Raw genomic sequence first — 23,813 nt, 5'->3', positions numbered from 1 at the left:
CTGGGCCTTAATTGTTTACAGCGATTATAAGGTAAAAAACTTGTGGATAAATACAGAACTTTTTTGAGCTGTGGGAGTTGAAAAGATGTGGCAGTTATGTAATTCAAATTCTTGTATTTATAGTTAGCCAGTTTCACCAAAGTCGATAAACTTCACCCCAGCTTACTCAAAAGGAGTATTTACCAGCCAGAAGAGGAGAGGAATCCCATAAGGTTTGATAGGCTGAGGGAAAAAGCTCAACAAACTTTAAGTCTTCACTAGGACAAAGAATTGGTTAAAACCTGACACCTCCAAATCTTAATACAGGCAAGCATGTATCAGTCAGTACTGAGACATCTTGGGTTCCAATCATGCTATCGTAGACCTTCATTAAAAGGTCACCTTCTTGATCAAAATAAGAGCTGGGAAAACAAAAACAGTGTAAGGCCTGTATGAAATTAATCAACAGCCCAAATGCTTTGATTAACTGTCTATGTAACAGCTCTAGACAAAATTAGGATTTCTGCTCAGAAATCATACTCCATCTGAAAGTGAGGAGAACCCACTCCTGAAGACTGCTTCCCTTGGGCACCAACATCAGCCATCACCTCAGCATTCTCTTCCACCCTTCTGGTAGGCTGCTACTTGGACTGACTTATTTCCCTTTTAGTCTGATGCTGTATTTTTCTTAATTTGGCTGGGGTCTGAACAACATCAGGTTTGGAATAGTAATACTTCTATTATTCTTCTCCCTGAGGAGTTTTTACAAGACACATATCACCATTAACAGAGATTGTGAATAAATGCCAAGGGTAATATTAAAGCAGTGCTGGTTGTTCAACTAGCATCAATAAATTAATGTGCCCTGTTAAAGAAGTCTTATTGCATTGATTTTTCAAGCTTGGTCTTTCATTTGTTCCCTTTCTCAGAAATCCAATTACTCATTCTTATTTTCCCACTACTGATATGAGACACTATCTCAAATACCTTTTGTTCTTTTTAATTATATTTATTCCTTCTATTAGATATTGTGGTGAACTTTGAGGTCTCCATCTTTGAAGATGTTTTCTGACATTTTCAGGTCCTATCCATAGACAGATGCAAAGATGACCAAGAACCTCTTAGATCTTTCTATTACTCAGTAATTATTTTTTCTTATCTATCTTCCTGGGCTGTTCCTTCTTTAAACAAGAAGCCCTCCAAGGAAGGTTTTTAATTTGAAAATAACCACTCCATCTATACCCTACCCAAAGTGTTAAAAAAGACCCTTAAAAGAAAGTGCTACATTTTATGGCAGTTAGCCATATTAGCCTTTTTTGTTTTGATGAGGGAAGGCTTCCCTTCCCCTAGTTCATACATAGGCTGAGAATTACACAAAGAAAAGCCCTGAGGAATAATTATAATCTAATCATGCAGTATGAAAGCAATTTTGTGTAGTCAAACATACATTGGTAATAAAAATAAAGAAGATACAGAGTAGCTACTATGTGAGGATATATACTCTAACAAATCCAAAGCAATAGTTTGGAAATAATTTCACTCTCCTGTGAACTAGTGCTTGCAAAGTACTTTCTGTATACTGGAGTTACCAAAGAGGAAATTACAGGAGATCTGGGAACACAACCTATTTTCTCCATATTTTTGTTCATTTCTTTGAAATATATAAAAGAATAACCCATCAAACTGCTTGTAATGTATGGATTTATCAAGATAATTTGATACAATACAACATATATACATTCCAGCTGTGTCTTTCTCCATTCCAACTCCACTGTGTCTTTCGAACAATTCAAGATGTATAGTAAGGACATGTGTGATATACTGCTTATGGCAGAAAAAAAGATAGACTGGTTGAAAATCATCAGGTAAAAGCTGTGACAGCATAGTTGTAGAAAGTAAGTAAGAATCACAAGGGAATATTTAATGAGAAAATTATCCAGAAGACAGCCTTCCCTGGAGGGAAAAACTGTCTGCCAAAATAAAGATCCTAAGAACGAGGGGAAAAAAACTTTATCATCAAACAAGAAAAAAACCCCACTTTTCAGTCTTTGGAAGGGAGTCAGGTTTTGCTGATTTTACAGATGGAATGAAAAACTCTGTCTCCAGTTAGCTCACTTCAGTATTTCTGTTTGTCAGAGTTAACATTAGAAAATGACTGAGGAGGTGGAGAGACGGGAGGTCAGGCACTGTGGGCGTCAAGAAGGATGGAAAAATAAAAGAACCTGCAGTAGTGTAAGAGGTAATGAGTGTCTGATGAGGCTGCCACATCCTTTCAAATAAAAAAAAGGAGAACAAGATTTTAAGATGCTGTTTTCAAAAGACACTTGCCTCCCTTACAGTCATAATTTAGAAGGCTGTAGACTTGAAAAGAGTGATTACTAAAATTTCTGAACTTGTCTTGATCTCAATAATAAGCCATTATCCTTGCCACTTGCCATTGAATTCCGAATAATATGAGGCAAATCACCTAAAATTAAAGTTCTCACAGGTGGCCACTAATTGGATGCTTTTCATTCTCTAATCTTGACTTGGGAGCCTGGGATCTGGTTTACAGAAATACTGAGTATTTATAACTGAGGCTCATTAAAGACTGAAGTTATTTAAGGCCAAGTAGAGCCAACTTTGGCCACTCTCCATTGCCTGGAACAGAACCACCTGACTCAGACAGATAGACTAAGCTTCTGAGAGGAATATTTAATCCTTATTATAAAGCTGAGAAACTGAATCTCAAAGACAGAAGTAAAATTTTTCCAAGTAATTTTCATGCCTTTATGCTCTACTACATCTCAGCTAATAAAGCCTCCTGTATTCAAAGTGGCATGCTGCCTCCTTTCTAACTAAAGTTTGGACTAATGTTGGCTTCAAAATCATCCTCTTTTGGTACTAGAACTGCTATTTCTTTCCCTGTATCTATTTTCCCAGCCCATGGTTGTTGCTCTTATAAATTCTAAAACCAACTCTGGAAAGGTCAGTCCTGACCTATGTGAAGAACACACAGCTTAACTCCACCCAGAGCTTCTGCACAGAAAGAAAATGAAAAAGGCATCAAATATGTCTTGTCAAAGTGTTCACATGACATAATGATGAATGTTACAAACAAGAAGAAATAAGTGTTTTCACAGCAGGAATGAGCAGTATGCCAACAGTAAGGTGTAAGTCCACATGTCAAGCAACAAAGTCTTGTGTGAGAGCATCCTTCATTCATCAGAATAAATGAAGATCTTCTAGGGAAAAGGTGCTTTTCAGTGTAACTAGTCCTCATACACAACCATGGGAGACATTTAAAGTTATAAGTCTGGTATGGAGATGGTAAAAGTGGTTACTTTCTGAAGGTGCCCATCTCAGGTACCTAAAAAGTAACTTACATTGGATTTCTAATTTCTAAACATCTACTTGATGATAATTTCCTTTATTTTGCATACTTGACTTTTCCAACTTTCACACATTTTAAATAGCTTTTTATTTTTATTTTATGTACTGGTCATTTGATCCTTTTGCCCATTTCCTGTAATTCAGCTTTTCAGTAATCTAAAATTGAGTTTTTTCTGTAAACTTCGGGGGTTGTTTTTTTTTTTTTTTTTTTTTTTAATAATACACTATTCAGAGAGCAGCTCAACACACAGAGAAGAAAATTAGACAATTTTTAAATGGGCAATTTTAAAGATATAAACTTAACTTTTCAGATTGCAAACATAATATTATGTACCACTTCATCTTTCTCTGCTGACTTCAGGGAAATGCTGTATTCAGTGACAAGCAATTATATGATGCCTGATCTTCCCTGTTTTGTCTCTTCCCCCTCTTATTTGTTCAAACATAGGCAAATCACAGAACCACATATTATTAACACAAACAATTTTTTCACAAAGATTTTCCTTTCCCATTTCTATGGGAAACTAAAAAAAAAAATGCTGTGCTATATTTTCTGCCAAGAAGAAATATCAGAATGAAATATCTCATTTGCAGTCTAGGTAAAGATCAGCCCCATATCTTACTATGTTATTGATTAAATAAATAAAAGACTAAACCAATGACAAAATTTTCATTTAACAAAATACCATATAATGTCTTGTATATATATAATGTCTTGTCTTTGCAGCCCTTTTTGTATCTGCCACTTTTAATAGTCTCATTTTATATTTGATAGCTTATAGGCCCCAGTTTAGAAAGATCTTTTACATGTTTTTGTGATAATCAGCCTTTTTATTGAGCACAATAGCAGATTAAGCAGTGTCTTGCTTTTTTTTATGATGCCTACATTACTCATTTTATGTTCTGACAAATTCAATACAGGAATAAAAAGATCGAATTTTGACTAAAGCAAAGGCTCTAACTCCAGAGCTAACATTTTCCTATCCAAAGATAAAGAAGATGAAATAAAGAAACAGCTCTAATTGAATTTCACAATATAATGGTGGTCAAGCATACAGTCAAGCCCCCAGTTCAATAGTTCAGTGCTCACAGAAGCATATATTTATCTGTGATTTTATGGGCCATCTCAGTGACAAAAGGCTATGCTGTGCTTCAAGTTAATCTTGTGGTTTAGTGTGTGCTGAATCAAAAAATGTGATGTACACTTGATCAACAGTGTAGAGTATTCGCTGCAAGTATTTTCCAAAGGCTGGGTTAAAAGGGTCTTTAAATCTGAGCACCAAGGTCCCAGCAATGTCTACACCCAGAAAGGATGTGAGATTCTAGAATTAGTTCTGCCCCGTGCTTTAGAACTGGTCCAACAACCAGACATGCTGGGAAAAAAGAGGAAAACACAGTGAAAGGTAATGAATCATCTGCAATCTTCATCAGCTACAAGTGGAAATGCTCTTAAAGCTTCCTGTTCTCTCTTGCTCTCTTACTTATACTCTCTCCCTCATAAACATAAGGTCACTCACCTCCCAACCAGACTGTAGCTCAATGCCATAATTTTTAATCTGTCAAATTTAAAGGTTAATTTTTCGTAATTCCTAACATTTTTCCCCAACTTATCTTTGTGTGTTTTGGTGGAATACTTTTAATATATTAAATCCATTGTATACACAGTGATTCTAACTACAATTACACATATGCACTGAACAACCATCCCCATGATGTGACTGCACAGGCTAACTCACCCTGGCTGTGTGTCATCTGTCACACAATGGTACGTGAAAGTTCCAAACATCTGCACTCCCAGAATCCCATACAAGAGGAGAAAGAACAGAAGGAAAATTGAAACACTCCAAATTTGCTCTCCAGAACGCCTGGCAAAAAAGATAAATATGACAATGAGTACACAAGCAACATGAAGCCTTCTCTGAAAAGCTCCACAATAGAAAATATGTTCATACAGAGAATATAGTATTTCGTCTGCAGAAAAGTTCTCTTTAAAGCTAATCTCTCACTCTGTGCAGATACAGAAAAGGAAGACACATTTTTTTTTAAACCTGTAAGGTCAGAGTAATTAAAGGATATGTAAACTACAGACAGTGGAACAAAAAAACCCAAAACCCAAGCTCAAATAACATGTATGCAGTTTAGCTTTTGTAAAATACTATCTAATGACTTACACAGTTGATACCAAGTCATGACCAAAATACTCTTTCACATTACCATTATGTGGCTTTTGTTATTACATGTCATACCAAACATATTTATTTGTATTTGCTTGTATGTAAGCATCTCTGTTCACATACCAACACATCTATATTTGTAACTGTAATGGTTAGGGCACGTGCTCATGTACTTTTATTTATGAAATTACCCTACTGATAGTGTTCATTTTGATTATTAAGTGCCTGCATTACTAGAACATAATTTACTGCCATTGGTTGAAAAATGCTGGTTACACTTATTAAGAAAATGCTTTAAGACTTATTTTAATGCTTGACAGTTTGATAATTTTCTAGGAAACTTAATGATTCCTTAAATATGGAAAATACCAAGAATTTTTTGGCCAAAACTAAAACTCAGGAAGAAAATGCCTATTAAGCATGAGGGGTCCTTCTCTGACTGCCTGGTCAGTCTTCTAAGTCAGAACTGACATCTTCTCTGCTGCCCTTCAGATAACTGCCTTACTTACTTCAAGATATTTGTTATCCTCGTTCTTGGCAGCTCAAAACGAAAATATATCCGGAATGCACGAATCATAATGAGCGGTCGTGGTATCCGTAACATGCCCCAGGGTGACATCTGGTCAACTATTTCAGCAATTTCAAACACCTACAAACAAAAGAATCAAGTGTATTTCTTGACGATTCTGCCCTGTGCCTGTATTCATTAACAGAACTTTTAAAACTATCAACACTGTAAATTATTTTTATTTTCATTCTCATCCTTGATCGCCTCTTTGTTCATTTTAACTGTGTTTTTTAAATGAAAAGTCTTAGTAAATCCTTTAATCCATTTCTAAGCTATCCTAATGAAATTCCAAAAATACACTCTGCCTATGTTCATAATGCTTCTGTCTCAAAAAAACTCAAGAAGACTGCAAGCTTGTATCAGCTACCCACTTCTGTGTTAGTCCTACCCCACAAGTTTCCCATAACTCCATTAAAAGTGAGTAATTTTCAATCCCAAATATAAAAATCACTATCAGTATTTATGTTGCACACCACTAAAACTTTTACCACGATAATAAGGACAGAAACACAGATTGCTTTATGACTTGAAACAAGCTTATAATTCCTCCATTTCATTCCAAGTGCATGAGAATACTCTACATGTTCTCCTAGAAGTCATTTACCCCACAGTTTTCAGCCAAGCCATAGAAGAAGGAACTATTTCCTTAATAAAGTGACAGGTTATGCACTCCATAGAGACCATTTAACTTAATGACTGAGTGAAAATGTTTTAATCCTTGTCTCCCACTCTTCGGGTGTAACTACTTAACTTAGTATTTGCTTCAAGTACCAAGAAAATGGAGAAGGAACCTGGCAGCACATGGGAGGGGCAATCTACAGTACTTACGTGTAATGATCAACCTCACTCTACGTGTGTAAATGATGTACAGAAGTTTTCCCTGCATATTAAAGCAGAAAATTACCATGTGTCTTAAAGCTGACAGAAGTGGGTAAGTTGTGCTTAAAGCAATTACTATAGTATTTTTACAATACTTCTACTATTGCTTCTCCAGTCTCAGTCTTTAGTGTGCTCTTCACCCAAAAGCTGGCTATGGTTAAGGACCAACTGGTTTGCAGGACACAACTTGACTTATACCTTAATACTCTATGCTTTTTTTAACATGTACAAGTTTCCTTCTTGATGAAACTTGATCATATTTTTTTCCAAATATTTTTGGTTTTATTTTCTCTGCATTGTGCTTTAAGTTGAATTTCAGAAAAAGTATTGTTAGGTGTGGGCCATATTACATGAAACCTCTTCCCCTACAGCACCAATAAGCCTACAGCATGGCAAATATCTTCCACTGGAATCATTCTACCTTTAGTTGCCTATGCTACTCGGTGTAGTATCCTACTAGACTTAACATAAGGAGATGATCACAACTGTTAAATGGAGTAAGAGATAAATGGCTCTCTCAAGATCCTTCTCTTCCTTTTTGACTATGCAGAGGGTTTATAGTAACAAGTTTCATGTATAACTTCTCAGTAAGAAAAATAAAACAATTTTCCTGCTAATATAGTGACACTGCAATGTGCAATTGAATTCACCACAAAAAAAAACCCATGTGCAGTTATGCATCACTTGGTTCTGTTATATACTTTTCAGATTTAAGGAACTACTAATTCAGAAAGGTAAGTGAAATAATTACCTGTAAAACCAGTGACACCCAAAGACAAAAGACCATGAATCCATCAAACACACACCAACGATCCTTTACATAGGAGCTATCACCCTACAAGAGAGATACAAGCTGAGGTTAATTGCTGTTTTACTGTTGGAATTAACAAATATCATTTAAAAAAGTTCTTGGAAGAAGAAAAAGTTGCCTCTGTGCAACTTTTAAAATGCCACTTTTGAAAGACTCCAAAAGCCTAGCAGCTGGGCTAGAATGTGCTGGAAATATTTAAACACGTCCTTGGGGCTAATAAACGGTAGCTTGGTTCTTGTGCAGCACTTCTCTTTAGCTTGTATCAAAAAGAAATTATAAAGACACTTATTACACTTTGATGTAAACAAAACAAAACAAAACAAAAAACAACACTGAAAAAAGAACATTGGAATCACTTTTCCACTCTATTATCTATTACAAAATACTTACACAGGACGGTAAGTGTGAGATGTTAGCAATCTATTATTGTGCCATTTACTTGCTTCAATATTGTTCAACAGCTTCAATTAAATCTGTATAATTTTATTCATTTTTTTGGTAGGTTTTTTATAATTGTTCATCCTCTAGAAAAGTATTGCCATTTCCAAAACACCAGAGAGTATCACCATATTTTCACAGTGAAGGCTTTCAAGTTTCTTTGGACATTTATTGAAACTCCTTACCACCTCAAAATGACAATTCATTCTTTGGACTTCATTAATAATAGGTATGATACAAGGATTGAAAGCATACCTTTGCACTACTGAATAAAAAAAAAATTAGGAAAGAAAGAAAACTGAACATCGGATCCTTAATGACCCATATACTTTTTTCCCTGTTCTCTGGCTTTCCTTTAGACTTTTTCAATTAGCTCTCTAATGTAAAACCTGAGCATGGTTTTGGTGATAGTCCAACATCACTCCTGAAAGGCAGGATGGAAAAGATGTAGAGAAACAAGATAAACCAGGTGCCCCGAGTTGCCAAAGAGTGGGTGTGAGTCCACCTGTGCCTGGTTAGGGCAGGCCCCCTATTACCAGGGGGCCAATAAAGGTAGGACACACAGCCACAAGGAGGAAGCTTACTCTGGTGTAAGGCATGGGAAGGCCAGCAGCTCATTGAGCCCCAGGAGCAAGAAAGGCTCTTCCTGCTACATTCGGTGGAAAATGTGGGCAATTTGAAAGAAGAACAACTTCTGAAAGGCAGCAGTGTGAGGAGGTGGCAACAGGAACATTCTCCCTGAAAGGTATGCCCAGCAAGCTCTTTGGATTGGAAACCCCTGAGCAGAGGGAAGCCAAGATAAGGATTCTCTCTTTGGAAACCCCTGAGCAGAGGGAAGCCAGGAGGATGGAATCCCATGAGGAAGGGTTAAAACCCGTGTATGGAATCCCATGAGGAAGGGTTAAATCCCGTAATCCCATGAGGAAGCAGAAACCCATGAGGAACCAGCAAGCTCTTTGGAAACCCCTGAGCAGAGGGAAGCCAAGAGAAGAGCAGATACAGGAGGGAGAAGAACAACTCAAGTCGGAAAGGCAGAGACTTTGTGAAAAGTGCCTGGGCTGACATTGAACAGTTTGCCTAGGCTGCAGCAGTGTATGTTTGTGTCAGTCGAAGCTAGGGTTAAATCCTGTAAGCTATAAGTGTATGTTTGTATGTTTAAGTGTAATGCTCAGTGTTGTGTCAGTCTTACAAGCTAGGGTTAAATCCCATAAGCTATAAGTGTAAAAATCCTGTGTATGTTTGTAAGCTAGGGTTAAATCCCGTAAGCTATAAGTGTATCCTGTAATCAGTGTTAAAATGTTTGTAAGCTAGGGCAAACCGGGGTAAGAAAAAAAAAAAAAAGGTGGGGGGAAATGTAGAGAAACAAGATAAACCAGGTGCCTCGAGTTGCCAAAGAGTGGGTGTGAGTCCACCTGTGCCTGGTTAGGGCAGGCCCCCTATTACCAGGGGGCCAATAAAGGTAGGACACACACCCACAGAGAGAAGCTCACTTTTGTGTGAGGCATGGAGAGGCCAGCAGCTCGTCGAGCCCCAGGAGCAAGAAAGGCTCTTCCCGCTACGAAGAGGCATGAAAAAAAGTGAGCAGATAGGCTGTTTCAATCATATTACACTATTTTCAAGCACTGCTCCAGTTTGCATGCTTAGATTATTCTCCTGTTCCATGATGACTTGCAATGACTTGGCCCTCCACTGCAAGCTCTAAAAGAACTTCGAAGGGCTGCTAATGCCCCACACTTCATTTCAGCCACTGAATTGAAAAGAAAAAAAAAAAAAGCAAAATTTATTAGGTAATCACATCTGAGAGTTAGATAGCTTCAGGTTTCATGTGGAGAGTTAGAGGAAGGTGGTGACCAAATGCAGATGGATCAATGCAGCTTGTTGAAAGGGAGAACAGACAAGACTGGAACTAAGGAAAACAGGCACCTTGCTTCACAGCAGTGAAAATGTGCTGAGACACTGGTAGTGTACCTCAGGGCACATAAACACCCTTTCCAACAGAGGTTTTACTTAACATTGAAAACACTCTGCCTAACACATTATTTGGTTTCTTCTCTCTCCTTAGTGTTCTTCCAGAAAGTGTTTGGTATCCATTTTTTCAAAGGTCCAGTTAGTGAACAATTATGGTCTGGTCTCAAGAATCTTGAAGACACTACTTGATTTTGGCTTGAAACGTGATTCCTGGGTTGTTACACATCGTTTCATATATCAGTTGTGGTTACTTCAATCAAACTGTACTTGTATTTAAATATCTTGGCATTTCTATTGATCCTGAAAATACAGACTTTTTATTTTAATCTATATTTTCAATGACATACAGTATCCTAAAAATGATTTATCCTTCCTATTATTGCAGTAGGTGACAGAAAGATATAATGTGTAGAGACAAAAAAAGTTTTACTTCTGTAGCAAAATTTCTTCAGGGCAGAAGTGAACAAGGAAGGGAAAGTAAAGCACGTTATTTTCAAATTGGGAATAAAGGACTTCAATACTATTTTCAGGCAGGATTTTCTAACACATAAGAACATTTAAGTTTTTCTCAATAAAAGAATGAAGAGGAAGACTGCAAAACAGGGATCAGGGAAGCAACAGAACAGGAACTTTTGCACTGCAATTTTAACCTTGTTAAATTTTTTTATTTTAAATTATATATATATGAGATCATTTTATATATATATACATATATATATGAGATCACTATATATATATTATATAAAATTTTAACCTTGTTAAAATAACCTTTCTTGAAGAAACTAGACTTAGGTCCCTTAATAAAGTCTGAGCTCATCAGTAACTCTCCACTGAGGACTAAAAAACCTGCTGTTTCAGTAGTTATTTTCAGTAATTGTGAAGCACATATGTGTTCTTTCTCTGCAGAGATCAGCTACCAAACTCCCAAATCTATTACCAGTCTGTCTTCAAACCCCATTCTCTCTTAGGGAATAAACCTCAGGTGAAATTTGTATCAACATGCAACTTAAGTCCTTCAACTCTGGTTGTGAACAAAGATGCTGACTGGTTCTTTCTCTCTCAAAAACTTTTTGAAACTCACTTTTTTTTCTCCTAAGCACCCTTTGTCTAAAGGAAGAAGTTTTCCCTGAGTTTGTCTGCACAGATCTGAGCATGAGCTCTTGCTCTATTCGCTCTCTGAATAACCCATCAAGTACTCACTGAAAGTCAGATCTTTTTTTAGAAACTGTTTTTTCTTTTCACAATACATGTGGCATGATTGAAGGAGCTCTGCTGTTTTTTCCTTACAAAGGAAGCTGTCGTGACCCTTTCCAGCTTTCCCACCAGTCAGGCTGCTCCCCCACCTCAGGCTGCTCTCATTGTCAGGTCAGGACAGCTTCCCCTGCTCCATCCCCCCTGTCAGAGAGGCTTTCAGCACAGAAACTCAGGGTACCTGAATTACATTCATAGAAAGTATGAATTAAGGGGGGACATTCTGGCCCTTTCGGATTTGCACATACAGAGGCTTTGTTTAAATCCTTTTCATGTTTGTCATTTGGCTGGCAAAGGACATGGTGGGGAATCTTTAATGCATACGGGACATTATTGGCTATCAGAAGCATTTGTAAGGCAGGACCACATCCTGATTAATGGGAGAATATAACTTTTAGGATAAATCTTGATGTTGAATGCTTTTAGTGCTACTTCCATGAGAAATCTAATTCTGACTAAACACAGGCTAGCACTCACATACTAATCGCAACTTACAGGGACTTCCATTCACATTTTAAAAAAGCCTTGGGCCAAGATTCCACACTCACAGTCAGTGGCAGCCTGTTTTTATACTTGAAAAGGAATACAGATGTATGAAATTTAAATATATCTGATGAGATCTTATATAAAATAGCTGAGGGATTGCAATGTGTTAATCCCTCACTTTTTTTAATCATGTCTACTGAAATATGAGAAGTATTGATGAGGTTTTAGCATTTTTTACTATCCCAGGCCATTTACATTATGGCTTTTAAGTCTTTAAAACATGGTCTAAATACTTTCAAGAGATGAAGTATTACTAGTATAGACTAGAAGTTTTATGCTGAGACTAATTCAAACCTCTTAAAATCATAAAAATTGGTGATTCCCTACTGTCTACAGTGGACAATGGATTCTTCAATGTGCAGAGCAAGTCCTGAAAGCTCCTCCAGGAACAGGACTCAAAGTCTATCTAGAGAATGAAATCATTTGCTTCTGAAGAGAAGTGGATGCCAGTTCACTTAGACAGCCTGTGACCACATGCTTGGGACAGCCTTTGGAAGACTTTTGCCCAGTAAACCATGCCCTTACTTAATGCAAACTAAGGGCTGCAGTTCAAATGCAGTAGACTAGGTAAGTAACAGTTATTAAACACAAAGCATTTTTAGATACATTTAAAAATCTGGTGTGCAGGCAGCAACATGCCTTAGTTGTTAAATTAATTTTTTTTTTTTTTTCTGTTAATTAGAAGCCTAGTCTTCCCCGTTTCTCCTTACACATACGCATCTTCTCCTTCAGTATTTATTTAAAACAGGACAACAGCTAAGCTAGTGCACAATCATGGAAATGGCTTTCCTGGTAAACCACATATGGAATGGATTGAAAGTCAGCCTCTCTCTTAGAGATGCTAATCTGAATTATTATGTAACTTGAAATCCTAAAGAACGGACAAAAATGACAGAACAGTCTTTAATTAAAATACTTTCTGCCCTATAAGAAATAAGTTAATTTACTATGGCAGTGTTGCCATAACTAAGGAAGAACACCTCAACTCTATCATAAGACCTTTGTGGCTTTTACATCAATTTACCTATTACAAACAACCTCCTCCCTCCTCCCCAATTCCCCATATTTCATCAGGAATAGTTTGAGCACCATCACATAAATTGAGTACAATGTACTAGCTCATTTCTTTACTTTCTATTTTCAGGTGCTACACCAACACCCCAATAACATCCCTGAGATGCTGGAAGATAGACTTTCTCAACTGTAACCAGCACATTAAAGATAAAACACCAATTGCCAGCATTAGGTATCCTCAACAGTCATTGCACAAGTTCATAAAACCTCACAATTTTATAAGACCTAACTCATTGGAAATGTGAGTCAATACAAAATACAGGCAGAAGCTCAAACAGAAGTAGTAACACATGAGGCAGTCACTCCATGAGACCCATTACAGTTTAACTTACATGAGAAGTGAAAACTAGTCAGACAGTATTTTTTTTTAATAAAAGTTTATGCCATTATAACCTTGCTAAAAACAAAATACAAAATTGATGTCTGAATTCCATAAAGCAATCTGCTAGAAGATTGTGTCTCCTAATTTTGTGAAGCAATTTTAGTATCTCATTGGTAAGGTAGACAGCTTAGTTAAGGCAGACAGCTAGATGGTAGTAGTCATCTTCTATACAATTTCTGCCCTGCTTATCTCTTAACATCTCAAAACCACCTCAGGACAAACAGCAAATCCCTGTAAGTGAAAAGCCTCCCTCCTTGCCTTCACAAATTTCTATTTCTCTCTCATCCTTGACTACAACCTGTTCTCTCAATACTTCCTTGCCTCCTCATTCCAGCTGCTTCACAGGGAAAGGTAAATAAAAGAACTGACATGACATTTGCTCTGATGGTAATCAGATTTATCAACATCTGCTCTGGAAAGCAGTCCTGTAGTTTTGGGTCTGTCACTGGGAGAACATTAAGTCTTCCACTTTTCTTCATGATCTCTGACAACAGGACAGCTGAAAGATAATACAAACACAAAGAGCCCAGCAAGCTCAGTAACCACCAGCAAGCTCAGTAACCACCAGCTACTTTGCTATTTCATCATGGTCACTAGATCCTGCATGTGGTGACAGTAAATAAAGCACATCACCAGCTTTAGCAAATTCTTCAGATAACCCCCTAGGCTACTTTTTGGAACAACTACAAAGAAGCATTAAGGGGTGAAGGCTGACATTTACTGGCATTTTAGGAGCAGCATAAATGCTCAGGAGGAAGCAGAAGAAATGGAGAGAATCAGAATTCAGGAATATCAGTTTTTTCATATCCTCCACTATCCTATATTAATAGGATCTGCCTACCTGGAACAGCACTCACTGTTTCCAGGAAGTGCACAGGAAAAAAATCTTTACCCTGAGAACACTTGAACATTGGAATTTATTTCCCAGAAAAGTGCTAGCATTACTCTTGATGGAAACGCTCAATACTTAGCTGGACAGGACCCTGGATAACCAAACTGAGGCCCTGATTTCTGCAAGAGGTTGGTCCAGACCATTTCCATAGGTCCCTTCCAACCCAGATTTTTCCTAATTTGTGGGCTTCTAAGACTGTCCTTTCAAGAATGACAGTTCCTTGGTGTAGGCTTTTCTACATCTAGTTCAACGTGCATGGAGATACTCTGGAAGTATTTCTGCAGCCTGGAGAAGGAAACGTGTTTTAAATGCTGCTATGCTTCAGCCAGCAGTATTCTGCCCTCCCCCAGCTCCAGCCTTTATGGGATGTAATGGGTCAGTTTGGATCCAAATGTTCAAGGTGAAAGCTTTTACTCTGAAGCAGCAAATACTGCCTGGAGATTGAACAGGAAAGTTTGATAGGCAAATGGCCTAATCTAACATGACAAAATTTTCATCAGAAACAGGAAAATGCCCAAGAGATTAAAGCTGGAATAGCTAAGAAGGAGGCTCTTTTCAGAAAGGATTTTAGTGTTTGGTAACTGGCATTATTAAAAGCTAGAGAATCCATTATATACTACAGAGACGAGGAAAAGTTTATTGAAACAATGATATAACTGTAAGAAAGCAATATTTATATTACTGGTGGGGAACACAATATTCTGACATGAAATTTTTCATTCAGCTTACTGCTTTAAAAATCCCACATAAATTTTGTAATTTTTTATGAAAATACGGCTGCACAGATATGTTCCTCTTCCTTTACACAGGGGTTTGGATCTCATTAAGATTTTTTCATCTTGATGTTTTGTTTTATACTCGCAAATTGAGAGAAGGCACCATAGGCATGAAACAAACTAACATTTTTTTAATTATAGCAGACTTCTCTGAAAATGCAAGTTTCAAACAGAAAGGCACGTTAGGGATAAAGTTTGGTCTTTTCCTAACTGAATACATGACATTATCCAATATGTTGATTTCACTGCTATCCCAGGATATGTATCATCTTACCCTGACATAAAGTGATACATTAACACTACCCCTCAGCAACAGCTGCTTTCATGAAGAGAAACAGTACTTCTTGAAAATTCTATGATAAAGGGAAAATAATAACATTACCAAAAAGTAAAGTTTTGTTCATCTAATTGGTCTTTATACTGAAAGAGCAATTTCTAAAAACATTACAGAAGTCAGTACGTTGTACACTTTTTCTTAGCAACACAAAGTTAAATTTTGATCTCCATGGTAAGTCACTAGGTATGACATGGGCACATACTTCAATCCACGGCCAAAAATAATTTCTGACTAAAAATTCCTATGACCCTTTGACTGCTTAGAAAAATTACCATTTTTATTTTAGAAATACTGCCTCTGTAAGTTCACCAAGTAATATGAATGCCTTTGATTTTCTAATATTCTAATGCAAAAATGGTGCAAAAATGCCCCACTGTGTAATATGAGTCAGTACTTTCCTGTCATAAACACTTCAACAAAACCAGGCACAAGTAACCATAGAAACAGGTGCGTATATTCTAGTGCCCTGCTCTCTAACCTCCCCAGGGCCCACAGGCAGCAGCACCCAACTAGCAGCGTGCTGCAGGCAACTTCATGTTTGTTTTCTTCATGATAATCAGTTTTAATTTTTTTAATTTCCTGTGACTGGTAACAGCATTGGAGCTTTTCACCAGCACCATGATCCCAGTAGGCTGGGAAGCAGTGTCCTTGCGATGGGCATCTGCACTTAGCAAAACAACAGCAAACATACAAGAGCAGCAAGACAGAAAAATTGGCTTTTGCAGACTGAGTATCTTATTCAAATAATGGCTATCAGTACTGTTTGCTATGGAATAATATTTAAAAATAACAATAACAGTTGTCGACATGAAAATAAAGTATTTTTGAAGGGAAATTTTAGGACAACTTGAAATGATATACTTTTTTCACAACAGAATAGCAGGGGAGCTGTACTACACATCTAGGTTTCCAATGTCATTATACATAGTACAGAATCTGTTTTTTAAATACAGATATGTACAATAATTCATAAGGACAATTTTCACCTTATAAACCCAAGAAGAGTCAAAGAGGAACTCAAATCTTAAGTCAACTGTATCTTTTTTCATGTTGTTCTGTGAGCTCCACAAGTGAGCATTTTTCTCCTTTTATTTTTCCCCTCCACATTTTTGCACTCTTATTTAGTCAAAGCAGCTCATCACTTTCTCATCCTTGCCACTGATTCTACTGGTTATGCCCCCACCATCCAGGTCAAGATTCTTGCTCCTGTTTGTGATTTGCACATTCCAAGACTGAGCTTCCTCCACCAGGCATCATGAGCACATTCCTGAAACTGGATGACAGGAGCCCTGTGTTCTGTTTTACTACCTGACGTTAGCTTATTAATACACCGTGGGATACACAGCTCATCTAAAGTCACAGCCCACAGTAATTTCAGAATTCCATCTTCCATTTTCAGTCTGTAGCACAGATACTCCCTCAATAAAGTTGCCAGCTGACAGTGTTTCATCACAATTCCATTGATATTTTCATCATTTACGAAAAACTCTTTTGCAGTTTCCTCATTCTTGTTAGACTAAGGTGGAGTCTTTAAAATTAGCAGAACAAAAAAGAAGACAAAACGGATACTTGTAATAAGATATGGTAAACAACAGTTCCATGATCGTAATTCAAGACACACTTCTGAATTAGGATGATTATGGAAGTCTTGGTAAATTAACACGATAAGCAGTAAAGAAGAAGCTGGCATCCAGTTGTCTGTATATGTTCTGTAGTGCTCACCTGCCCATTGAGACTGAATCTCTAATAATGAGGTAATCACTGACTGTGAGATACTTAAAGGTGAGGTGTCAACCTATGTAATTTAATCTTCCTTTCAGGCAGTGGAGAAAAGCAGGATGGATAGATTACTATATGGAAGAGTTTGCTTTCGGCTAGCTAAACAACTGATTTTAGACAATTGCAAACTAATAAAAATAGCACTGATGAATGCTACTAATACTAAAAGTGTTTCTGTTTTATGTCCAAAAATCTATTTCCTGCAAGTGAAAATAAAGAAGTGGGAGAATATGCAAACAGACTTCAACTGGAGGCAGCTGCAAACCTCAGTTTAGGTCATGGCAACCAGAGTACTTCATTAAAGCATAAAAATCCCATCTTGACATTACATTACTTACCCTACAGGTGGAAATTTCCTTTTATCAGCAGAGAACTCACTGCACAGATTTAAGCCCATATGGCTCAAGTAAGTCTCCATCCTGCTCTGCCCTCGATTCCTGAGCAGACAGCCACTACAACAACCAAAGCACCTACCCAAAAAATTGAGGAAAATGTGCTCTCTGCTCAGGGCTAACACTGCCTGGGAACACCCAACATGCTGAAAGCTGCTGATTTCAGTTAACAGGCCCTTAATACTGGACAAAAGCAAAGCAAATGGCACCTCTGTATGTGTGACTGTGCTAGTAGAAGATTAAGCTTTGTTTCAGTTCCTGCATTAATTCACGGAGAGAGTCCTGAAAGCTGATGGTGCAAACGTTCATTTCAGCCCCTTGCAGGAGTACTGAGCCAGTGACTACTGAAATAAAGTCCAGCAAATCCACTTGCAATTACTTCAGTTAGTACAAAAGTTTTGCTGTGAATGTAATTGATTTAACAACGAGGGAAATGTCAAGGACCATTACTTCTGACTTTCTATAATCTACTTTGTTAGCTGATATGTGTCACAACTGCAAAGATTTTTATTAAATTCAGTGCACTACTTGTGCTCTGTGGTTTTTTTTCTAATTTTCAGCACACTGGTACTAAAATGGTGTCAGGTAGGCTTTCTTAACAGATAGGATAAAGAACTCTCACTTTTTATTTTACAGTGCTACTCTTCTAACAGAGGAACTGGATAAATCATGCCTCCTTTTCACAATATGATTTCAGTGTAGGTTTTCTAATATCATCATGACTGTGATTAGAAGCTGCAATGAGGATGGGGTATGATGAAGATATGCAGATGATAATTTTTGCATTACACTGATTAGAAGAAATACTAAATCCTTCCATCACAGGTTAGGCTCCCTGCTTTCTTTCAGAAGTCTGACACTCATCTAATATCACATCTGTTTTACTATTGAGAGTTATCTCATTTCTCTAATTTCAACCAACTTCCTTTTATCAATGAGATCATTTTGGAAACTTTCCTTGAATCAAGAAGCAGACCCATGTCAGGCACATACAGTCACTGTTGTAAGTGACACATGAGTGGGCTCTTAAATGTAAGCTTTGATACTGAGGGACTGTGAATCTTGTCAGTGAGATTACAAACTGACTCATGAACTGTTTCAACAGAGCCAAACATTAGTTAATTCACGGTGCTCTCAGAAACCTGCCAATCAATCAGTAAGTTGCAATAGACATAAGCTGAATGTATTTGGGAACTCAGTTTAAATCTTATCTGATAGTGAATGAGACTGATCAAGTCTAGTACTTTTGATTGATCAGATTTAAACCTCCTTGATGAATGGAGATGACATTAGTACTGAGAGACTTTCAAGGCTATGGCAGTGATGGCTGTTGTTTCTGCTCTGTTGTAAAAACTAACTAAAACAGACATGTGATTTTGTTTAATTAATTAAACAGTTTCTATTCCTAAAACCCACACTATTAAGTCAATAAATCTTATCTAAAATTAATGTCAACATGTAGCCTTTCCCCAATACCATGTTTTGATGGCAACAAGCTAAGGTCAAGAGGTCTCCTGGCCTGTATTTTGCCATCATTCACCCTGAAGTAGAGTTGTACTTTGTATTTAATGTTTTTAGGTCTAATGGTTCTAAAAAGAAATAATATATATGTGGTAACACTAAAAGAACCTCTTTACTATTTTATTATTTTTATTTTTACACTTCACAGCTTTTTTTAATGGGGAAGAAGTCTGTGATACTTACCATTAATTTTCTAAGTTTTTTTTTCAACTACTTTGAAAGAGATCAGGATTTTTTATTTCTAAAGTATAATGATTTTTTAAGATGTGTAACACAATTTAGAAGGCATCTGCTAACATGCTTCATAAGATTTTGGGGCAAAAATATTGATGTGGCTAAGTCACATCATTCATTAAATCATGTGCTACTCAGAGAAAGGAATTTGCAGTGCTTTGAAATCCATGAAATTGTTGCATAAAGGTTGAAGAGAAAAATATGCAGCTATGAAAACTTGCATACCTAGTTCTTTAAATAATAATATTAAAATATTGCTATATTTATTAAAGCACATTTTTATGACTGAAACCAATAATCAAAATTATTTGCTCATAAAATCTAGTAGGTTAAACATAAATCAACATAGGAAGCCACAACTGTTTCTTTTACGACTACTTAAATAACTTGCTTGATGTAGTAGTTAGCACCTAACTTTCAGTTTCTTCAAACTACCTAGAGTTAATATTGATGAAAGTTACACTCTAGGCAATGATATTATACACTTGTTCATTTCATCTATTTGAAGTAGATTTAGTAGATTTAATAATGTGTACACAGTAGTTTCCTGAGCAACTCTGTCATTTCACAGTGAACTCTAGCACAGGCTATCATTCTTCAATGAATGATATGACATTCTTCAATTTAGAACATAATTTAGAATAAAAGCATAAAAATACATTCTTAGAAAGAAACTGACTTGTTCTAATTCTCTGTCTCTAATAATAAGTTTCAAAACCCATTTAAAGTTGCTTTACTGTTTGTGTGTACATTTTATGCAATGCAGCTACCCAACAGAAGGCAGACTGTCCTAGAAGCTTGTTTTTAAAAAGACCTCAATCAGTAATAAACTATAGACTGTATTTCATTTTTCAGAGATAAGTTGCAAGGTAAAGACAGACATACTGTTAGCATTAGTTCAGTTGTTCAGAACAAGCAACAAAACCTGCAATACCAAAAAACTGAAATACAGTTATATCACAAGCCTTTCAGTGCCTTTTTTCCCCAGGCAGTGCCTATATACCATATGTAATCCATATGACTACACATTTGTACCCATCTTGCTTGATTCCTCCTGGGAAGTTAATCTATCCTGACACCTAATAGAAGCAAACAGTGTATGATCACAGTAATAAGGAATATCAATAGACAGGTTTGAAAATGATAGGAACTCGGACCCTGTATGAGATACATCCTATCTTGTCATCTTCTGGTTTCTTTAATATCTGCATATGTGCTTCCTGTCTGAACAGTGTCTATTTTCTTTGTAGGTGGTGGATATCTACACGAGCACTGACTGCCCTCATTCAAAGTGCTCTGTATGAATTGTCTTCACAAACGAAACAACCAACACTCACATGGCATTAGCAGCCCAAAACTTGAATAGATTTTACTAGCACAGTTAAGAATTATTCAGAAGGAAACATGAATAACAAAAGTAACAATGTCACATCGACCTTTCAGTTTAACTTTCCTTCTGGGGTAACAAAACACTTGGATGGATGTATCACTTTATTTTGTCACTTAGTTTGCACAAGGAAAATGGAAACTTTTTTTACAGTGAAAAGGCTAGGATCTTTAGAAGCCACTTTCCTTTTCAGAATACCCCTGAGAACCAAAGGAAGGAATTGTCCCATTTGTCCTCAGAAGGTATTAGTTAGACATGACTTAACATTTTCAAAATCTTCTTAGCTCAGCTATACTTACATTGTTATTAATTGGGACTTAAATGGATGGTGCCTACCTTCTCCATAAATTAGATTCCTCTTTGGACTAAAATTTTGCATTAATCATGGCTAAAAAAATTATTAGCATATCAATCCCTAGGGCCTTTAAAGAAATTCTGATTTATGGTGAAGTTCAGTAGAACCATATGGCAATACATTAATTGATCCTACGTTCACTAAGTGTCCTGACTGCACTTAAATTAGGACTACAGTTCATAAACAAATTTCCTTATAAAGATGTTTCATATACAAACGTCTTTAATAAATTCTAATAAGTTTCTAAAAAGTGCCTTATTTTACTTTGATTGCAACTATCTTTAGAAGCTCATGGGTCATTATGTTCTTGGCAGAGTTATAGTATTTAACCAATATTTTCTGTAGAATCAATAATATGAAAAGTAAATTAAACGGTTCATCTTGATTAGCAAAGAAATAATTTGATAATATATTTTAAAAGCTCCAATTTAACAGCTAAAAAAGGCTTATCCAGTTGTAACCTTGCTTTATGAAAGTTGCTATACATGACACAAGCCCATATAGTTTTCCTGCAGTTCTGTGTTACTCATGTGAGTAGTGTGTGGGCATCACATCTTTTCCTTTTAACCAGCAGTTGTGAGAACACATCCACAAGCCTAATTTTCAGCTGAGTGCAGTTCTGAGCTGCCCAGTAGGATACAGACATCCTGGAGGGAGTAGAGAACCATCAAAGGGTCAGACAGCTGGAGCACATTACACAGGGAGAGGTGAGAGACAGGGTCTGTTCAGCCTTCAGATAAGAAGGCAAACTGGGAAATGTTGTTGCCATCTATTCCTACCTAATCAGAGGATACAGCAGCAGGTCAGACTAGATGACTTCTGGAAGTTTCTTCTAATAAAATTTGTTCTATGTCTCCATGAACAATGGCAATAAAAGCACTTTATTTCAATGTAACTATATTTATTCACCGATGAATGCTACTATGCACTAAGCTGTAAGGAAATCCTCAGTTGTTAACTAACAATGCAGCCATTTTCTAATTAAGAAATTGGTCTTTGCATACCAGTTATGTCTAATCTATTCTGCTGCATTTTTATTTAATAAACAAAGAGTAAAATTTCAGTGTGCAAAATGAAATAATCTGCATTGTCATCTATACATGTATAACATGAATTAAGGCAATGGAACCAACTCCAGACATCCATTCATTCTGGATGGACAGACTTGAAACATGATTCAAAGACAAGTTCATCCTATGAGAAGCAGTTAAGGACTCCGGGTTTGCCCAGTTTGGAGAACAGGAAGCTGACAGGAAACCTCATTGCCCTCTACAGCTTCCTGAGGAGGCAAAGTGGAAAGGGATATGCAGAGCTCTTCTCCCTGGTATCCACTAACAGGACACATAGGAATGGTTCAGAGATGCACCAGGGGAGGTGTAAACTGGACATGAGGAAGCATTTCTTTACCAAGAGGGTGGTCAAACACTGAAACAGGCTTCCTAGAAAGGTGATTGATGCCCCAAGCTTGTCTGTGTTTAAGAAGCATTTGAACAATGCACTTAGGAACATGCTTTACCTTTTGGTCAGCCAAAGTGGTCAGGCAGTTGGACAAGATGACCAGTGTAGGTCCCTTCCAGCTATTCTGCTCTGGTCTAGTCTATTTCTATTCCATTCTATCCCATCCCATTCCATTCTCAGTATTAATAGCTACATGTCCATTTCTTTGCAAGGTATGTATTGGTTGGAATATTAACTTATTACTCCCACACTGTTCAAACGTGCATCCTGGTCACTAATTCCCCTTTCATGATCCTCATTTTCACATGCATGATGTACATCTCTTGAACAAGATAGCATGGGCAGTGGTCAGAAATAGCACTTTACAAAGGATTGCTTTGGCCTCATGCAACACATGAAGATTTTCTTAGAATCATCTTATTTCAGTAGTTGTCTAAATATTAATATTAATGAGAGTTTAACTTTTACTATTAATATTCATTAGGTATAATGACATAATAGCTTAGTTTGGCAGTAAAGAAAAAATGCTATGTGCAAACTTGTAAACAAACTGAGGAGCTAAGTACAACCTCAGATGTCTCTGGAGTCACCAGACCTTTCAGGAGTGAGAGGAAAGGATAAAACACTTATTATCTATTCTGTGTTGTATCTCTCAGTAAGGTCTGCAGATGGATTTTCTACTTGTAGGCTGAATTTCTACCTTTTGTACAATGCTGGAAACAATCTGTAAAAGAATGCTAAAAATTAATGATTACTGAAAAATTCTGCAGTTTCATATTCTCCAGTATTATTTCAACTCATACAAATTAGTCTAGCAAAAACAGTAAACATATGATAATAGGAGCATTTGTTTACTAACATGCACTATATTAAGGAAAAAAAATCAATCAGCAAAGCAAGGTAGCTTTCTTATCCAGCTCACAGTAAGATATATGTTATTATTTAGATAAAGTGGCCACACAATAAAGCAACCAGCCTTCTGAAATGAAAATCAAAGTTCTTAGTCCATATATGGATCTCTAGACATTTATAAAATATTCTTGCTAAGGTATATGTATATATATATAAAAATAAGCTAAGGCTTATTTTTCCTTTCATTCTTTATATTACTACAATGACACTATCTACTTCTTAGCAGGAAACCAGTATTAAGAATGCTGGTATTATGCTTTGGTAATAATATTTTGCATATTAAATAAGCAGCAAAGCTTCATCTTTATCAATCTGTCTTTTCAATTTA

The 23,813-nt window shown here is 36.7% G+C and overlaps 1 protein-coding gene across 1 annotated transcript in view; it reads right to left on the bottom strand.

The window, feature by feature from the left end:
* Positions 1-23,813, bottom strand: part of NALCN (sodium leak channel, non-selective) — a 231,941-nt gene that overhangs the window by 195,289 nt on the left and 12,839 nt on the right. Inside the window, exons 4-6 of the mRNA XM_030450947.1 lie at positions 7,724-7,807; positions 6,035-6,174; positions 5,088-5,216 (exon numbers count right to left, since the gene is read on the bottom strand). Of these exons, the coding sequence (XP_030306807.1) occupies positions 5,088-5,216; positions 6,035-6,174; positions 7,724-7,807 (353 nt within the window). The remainder of the gene's footprint in view (positions 1-5,087; positions 5,217-6,034; positions 6,175-7,723; positions 7,808-23,813) is intronic.

This window comes from Calypte anna, chromosome 1, assembly GCF_003957555.1.
Source record: "Calypte anna isolate BGI_N300 chromosome 1, bCalAnn1_v1.p, whole genome shotgun sequence".
In the NCBI taxonomy this organism is placed as follows: domain Eukaryota; kingdom Metazoa; phylum Chordata; class Aves; order Apodiformes; family Trochilidae; genus Calypte; species Calypte anna.
This window is presented reverse-complemented; position numbering and strand designations above follow the sequence as displayed.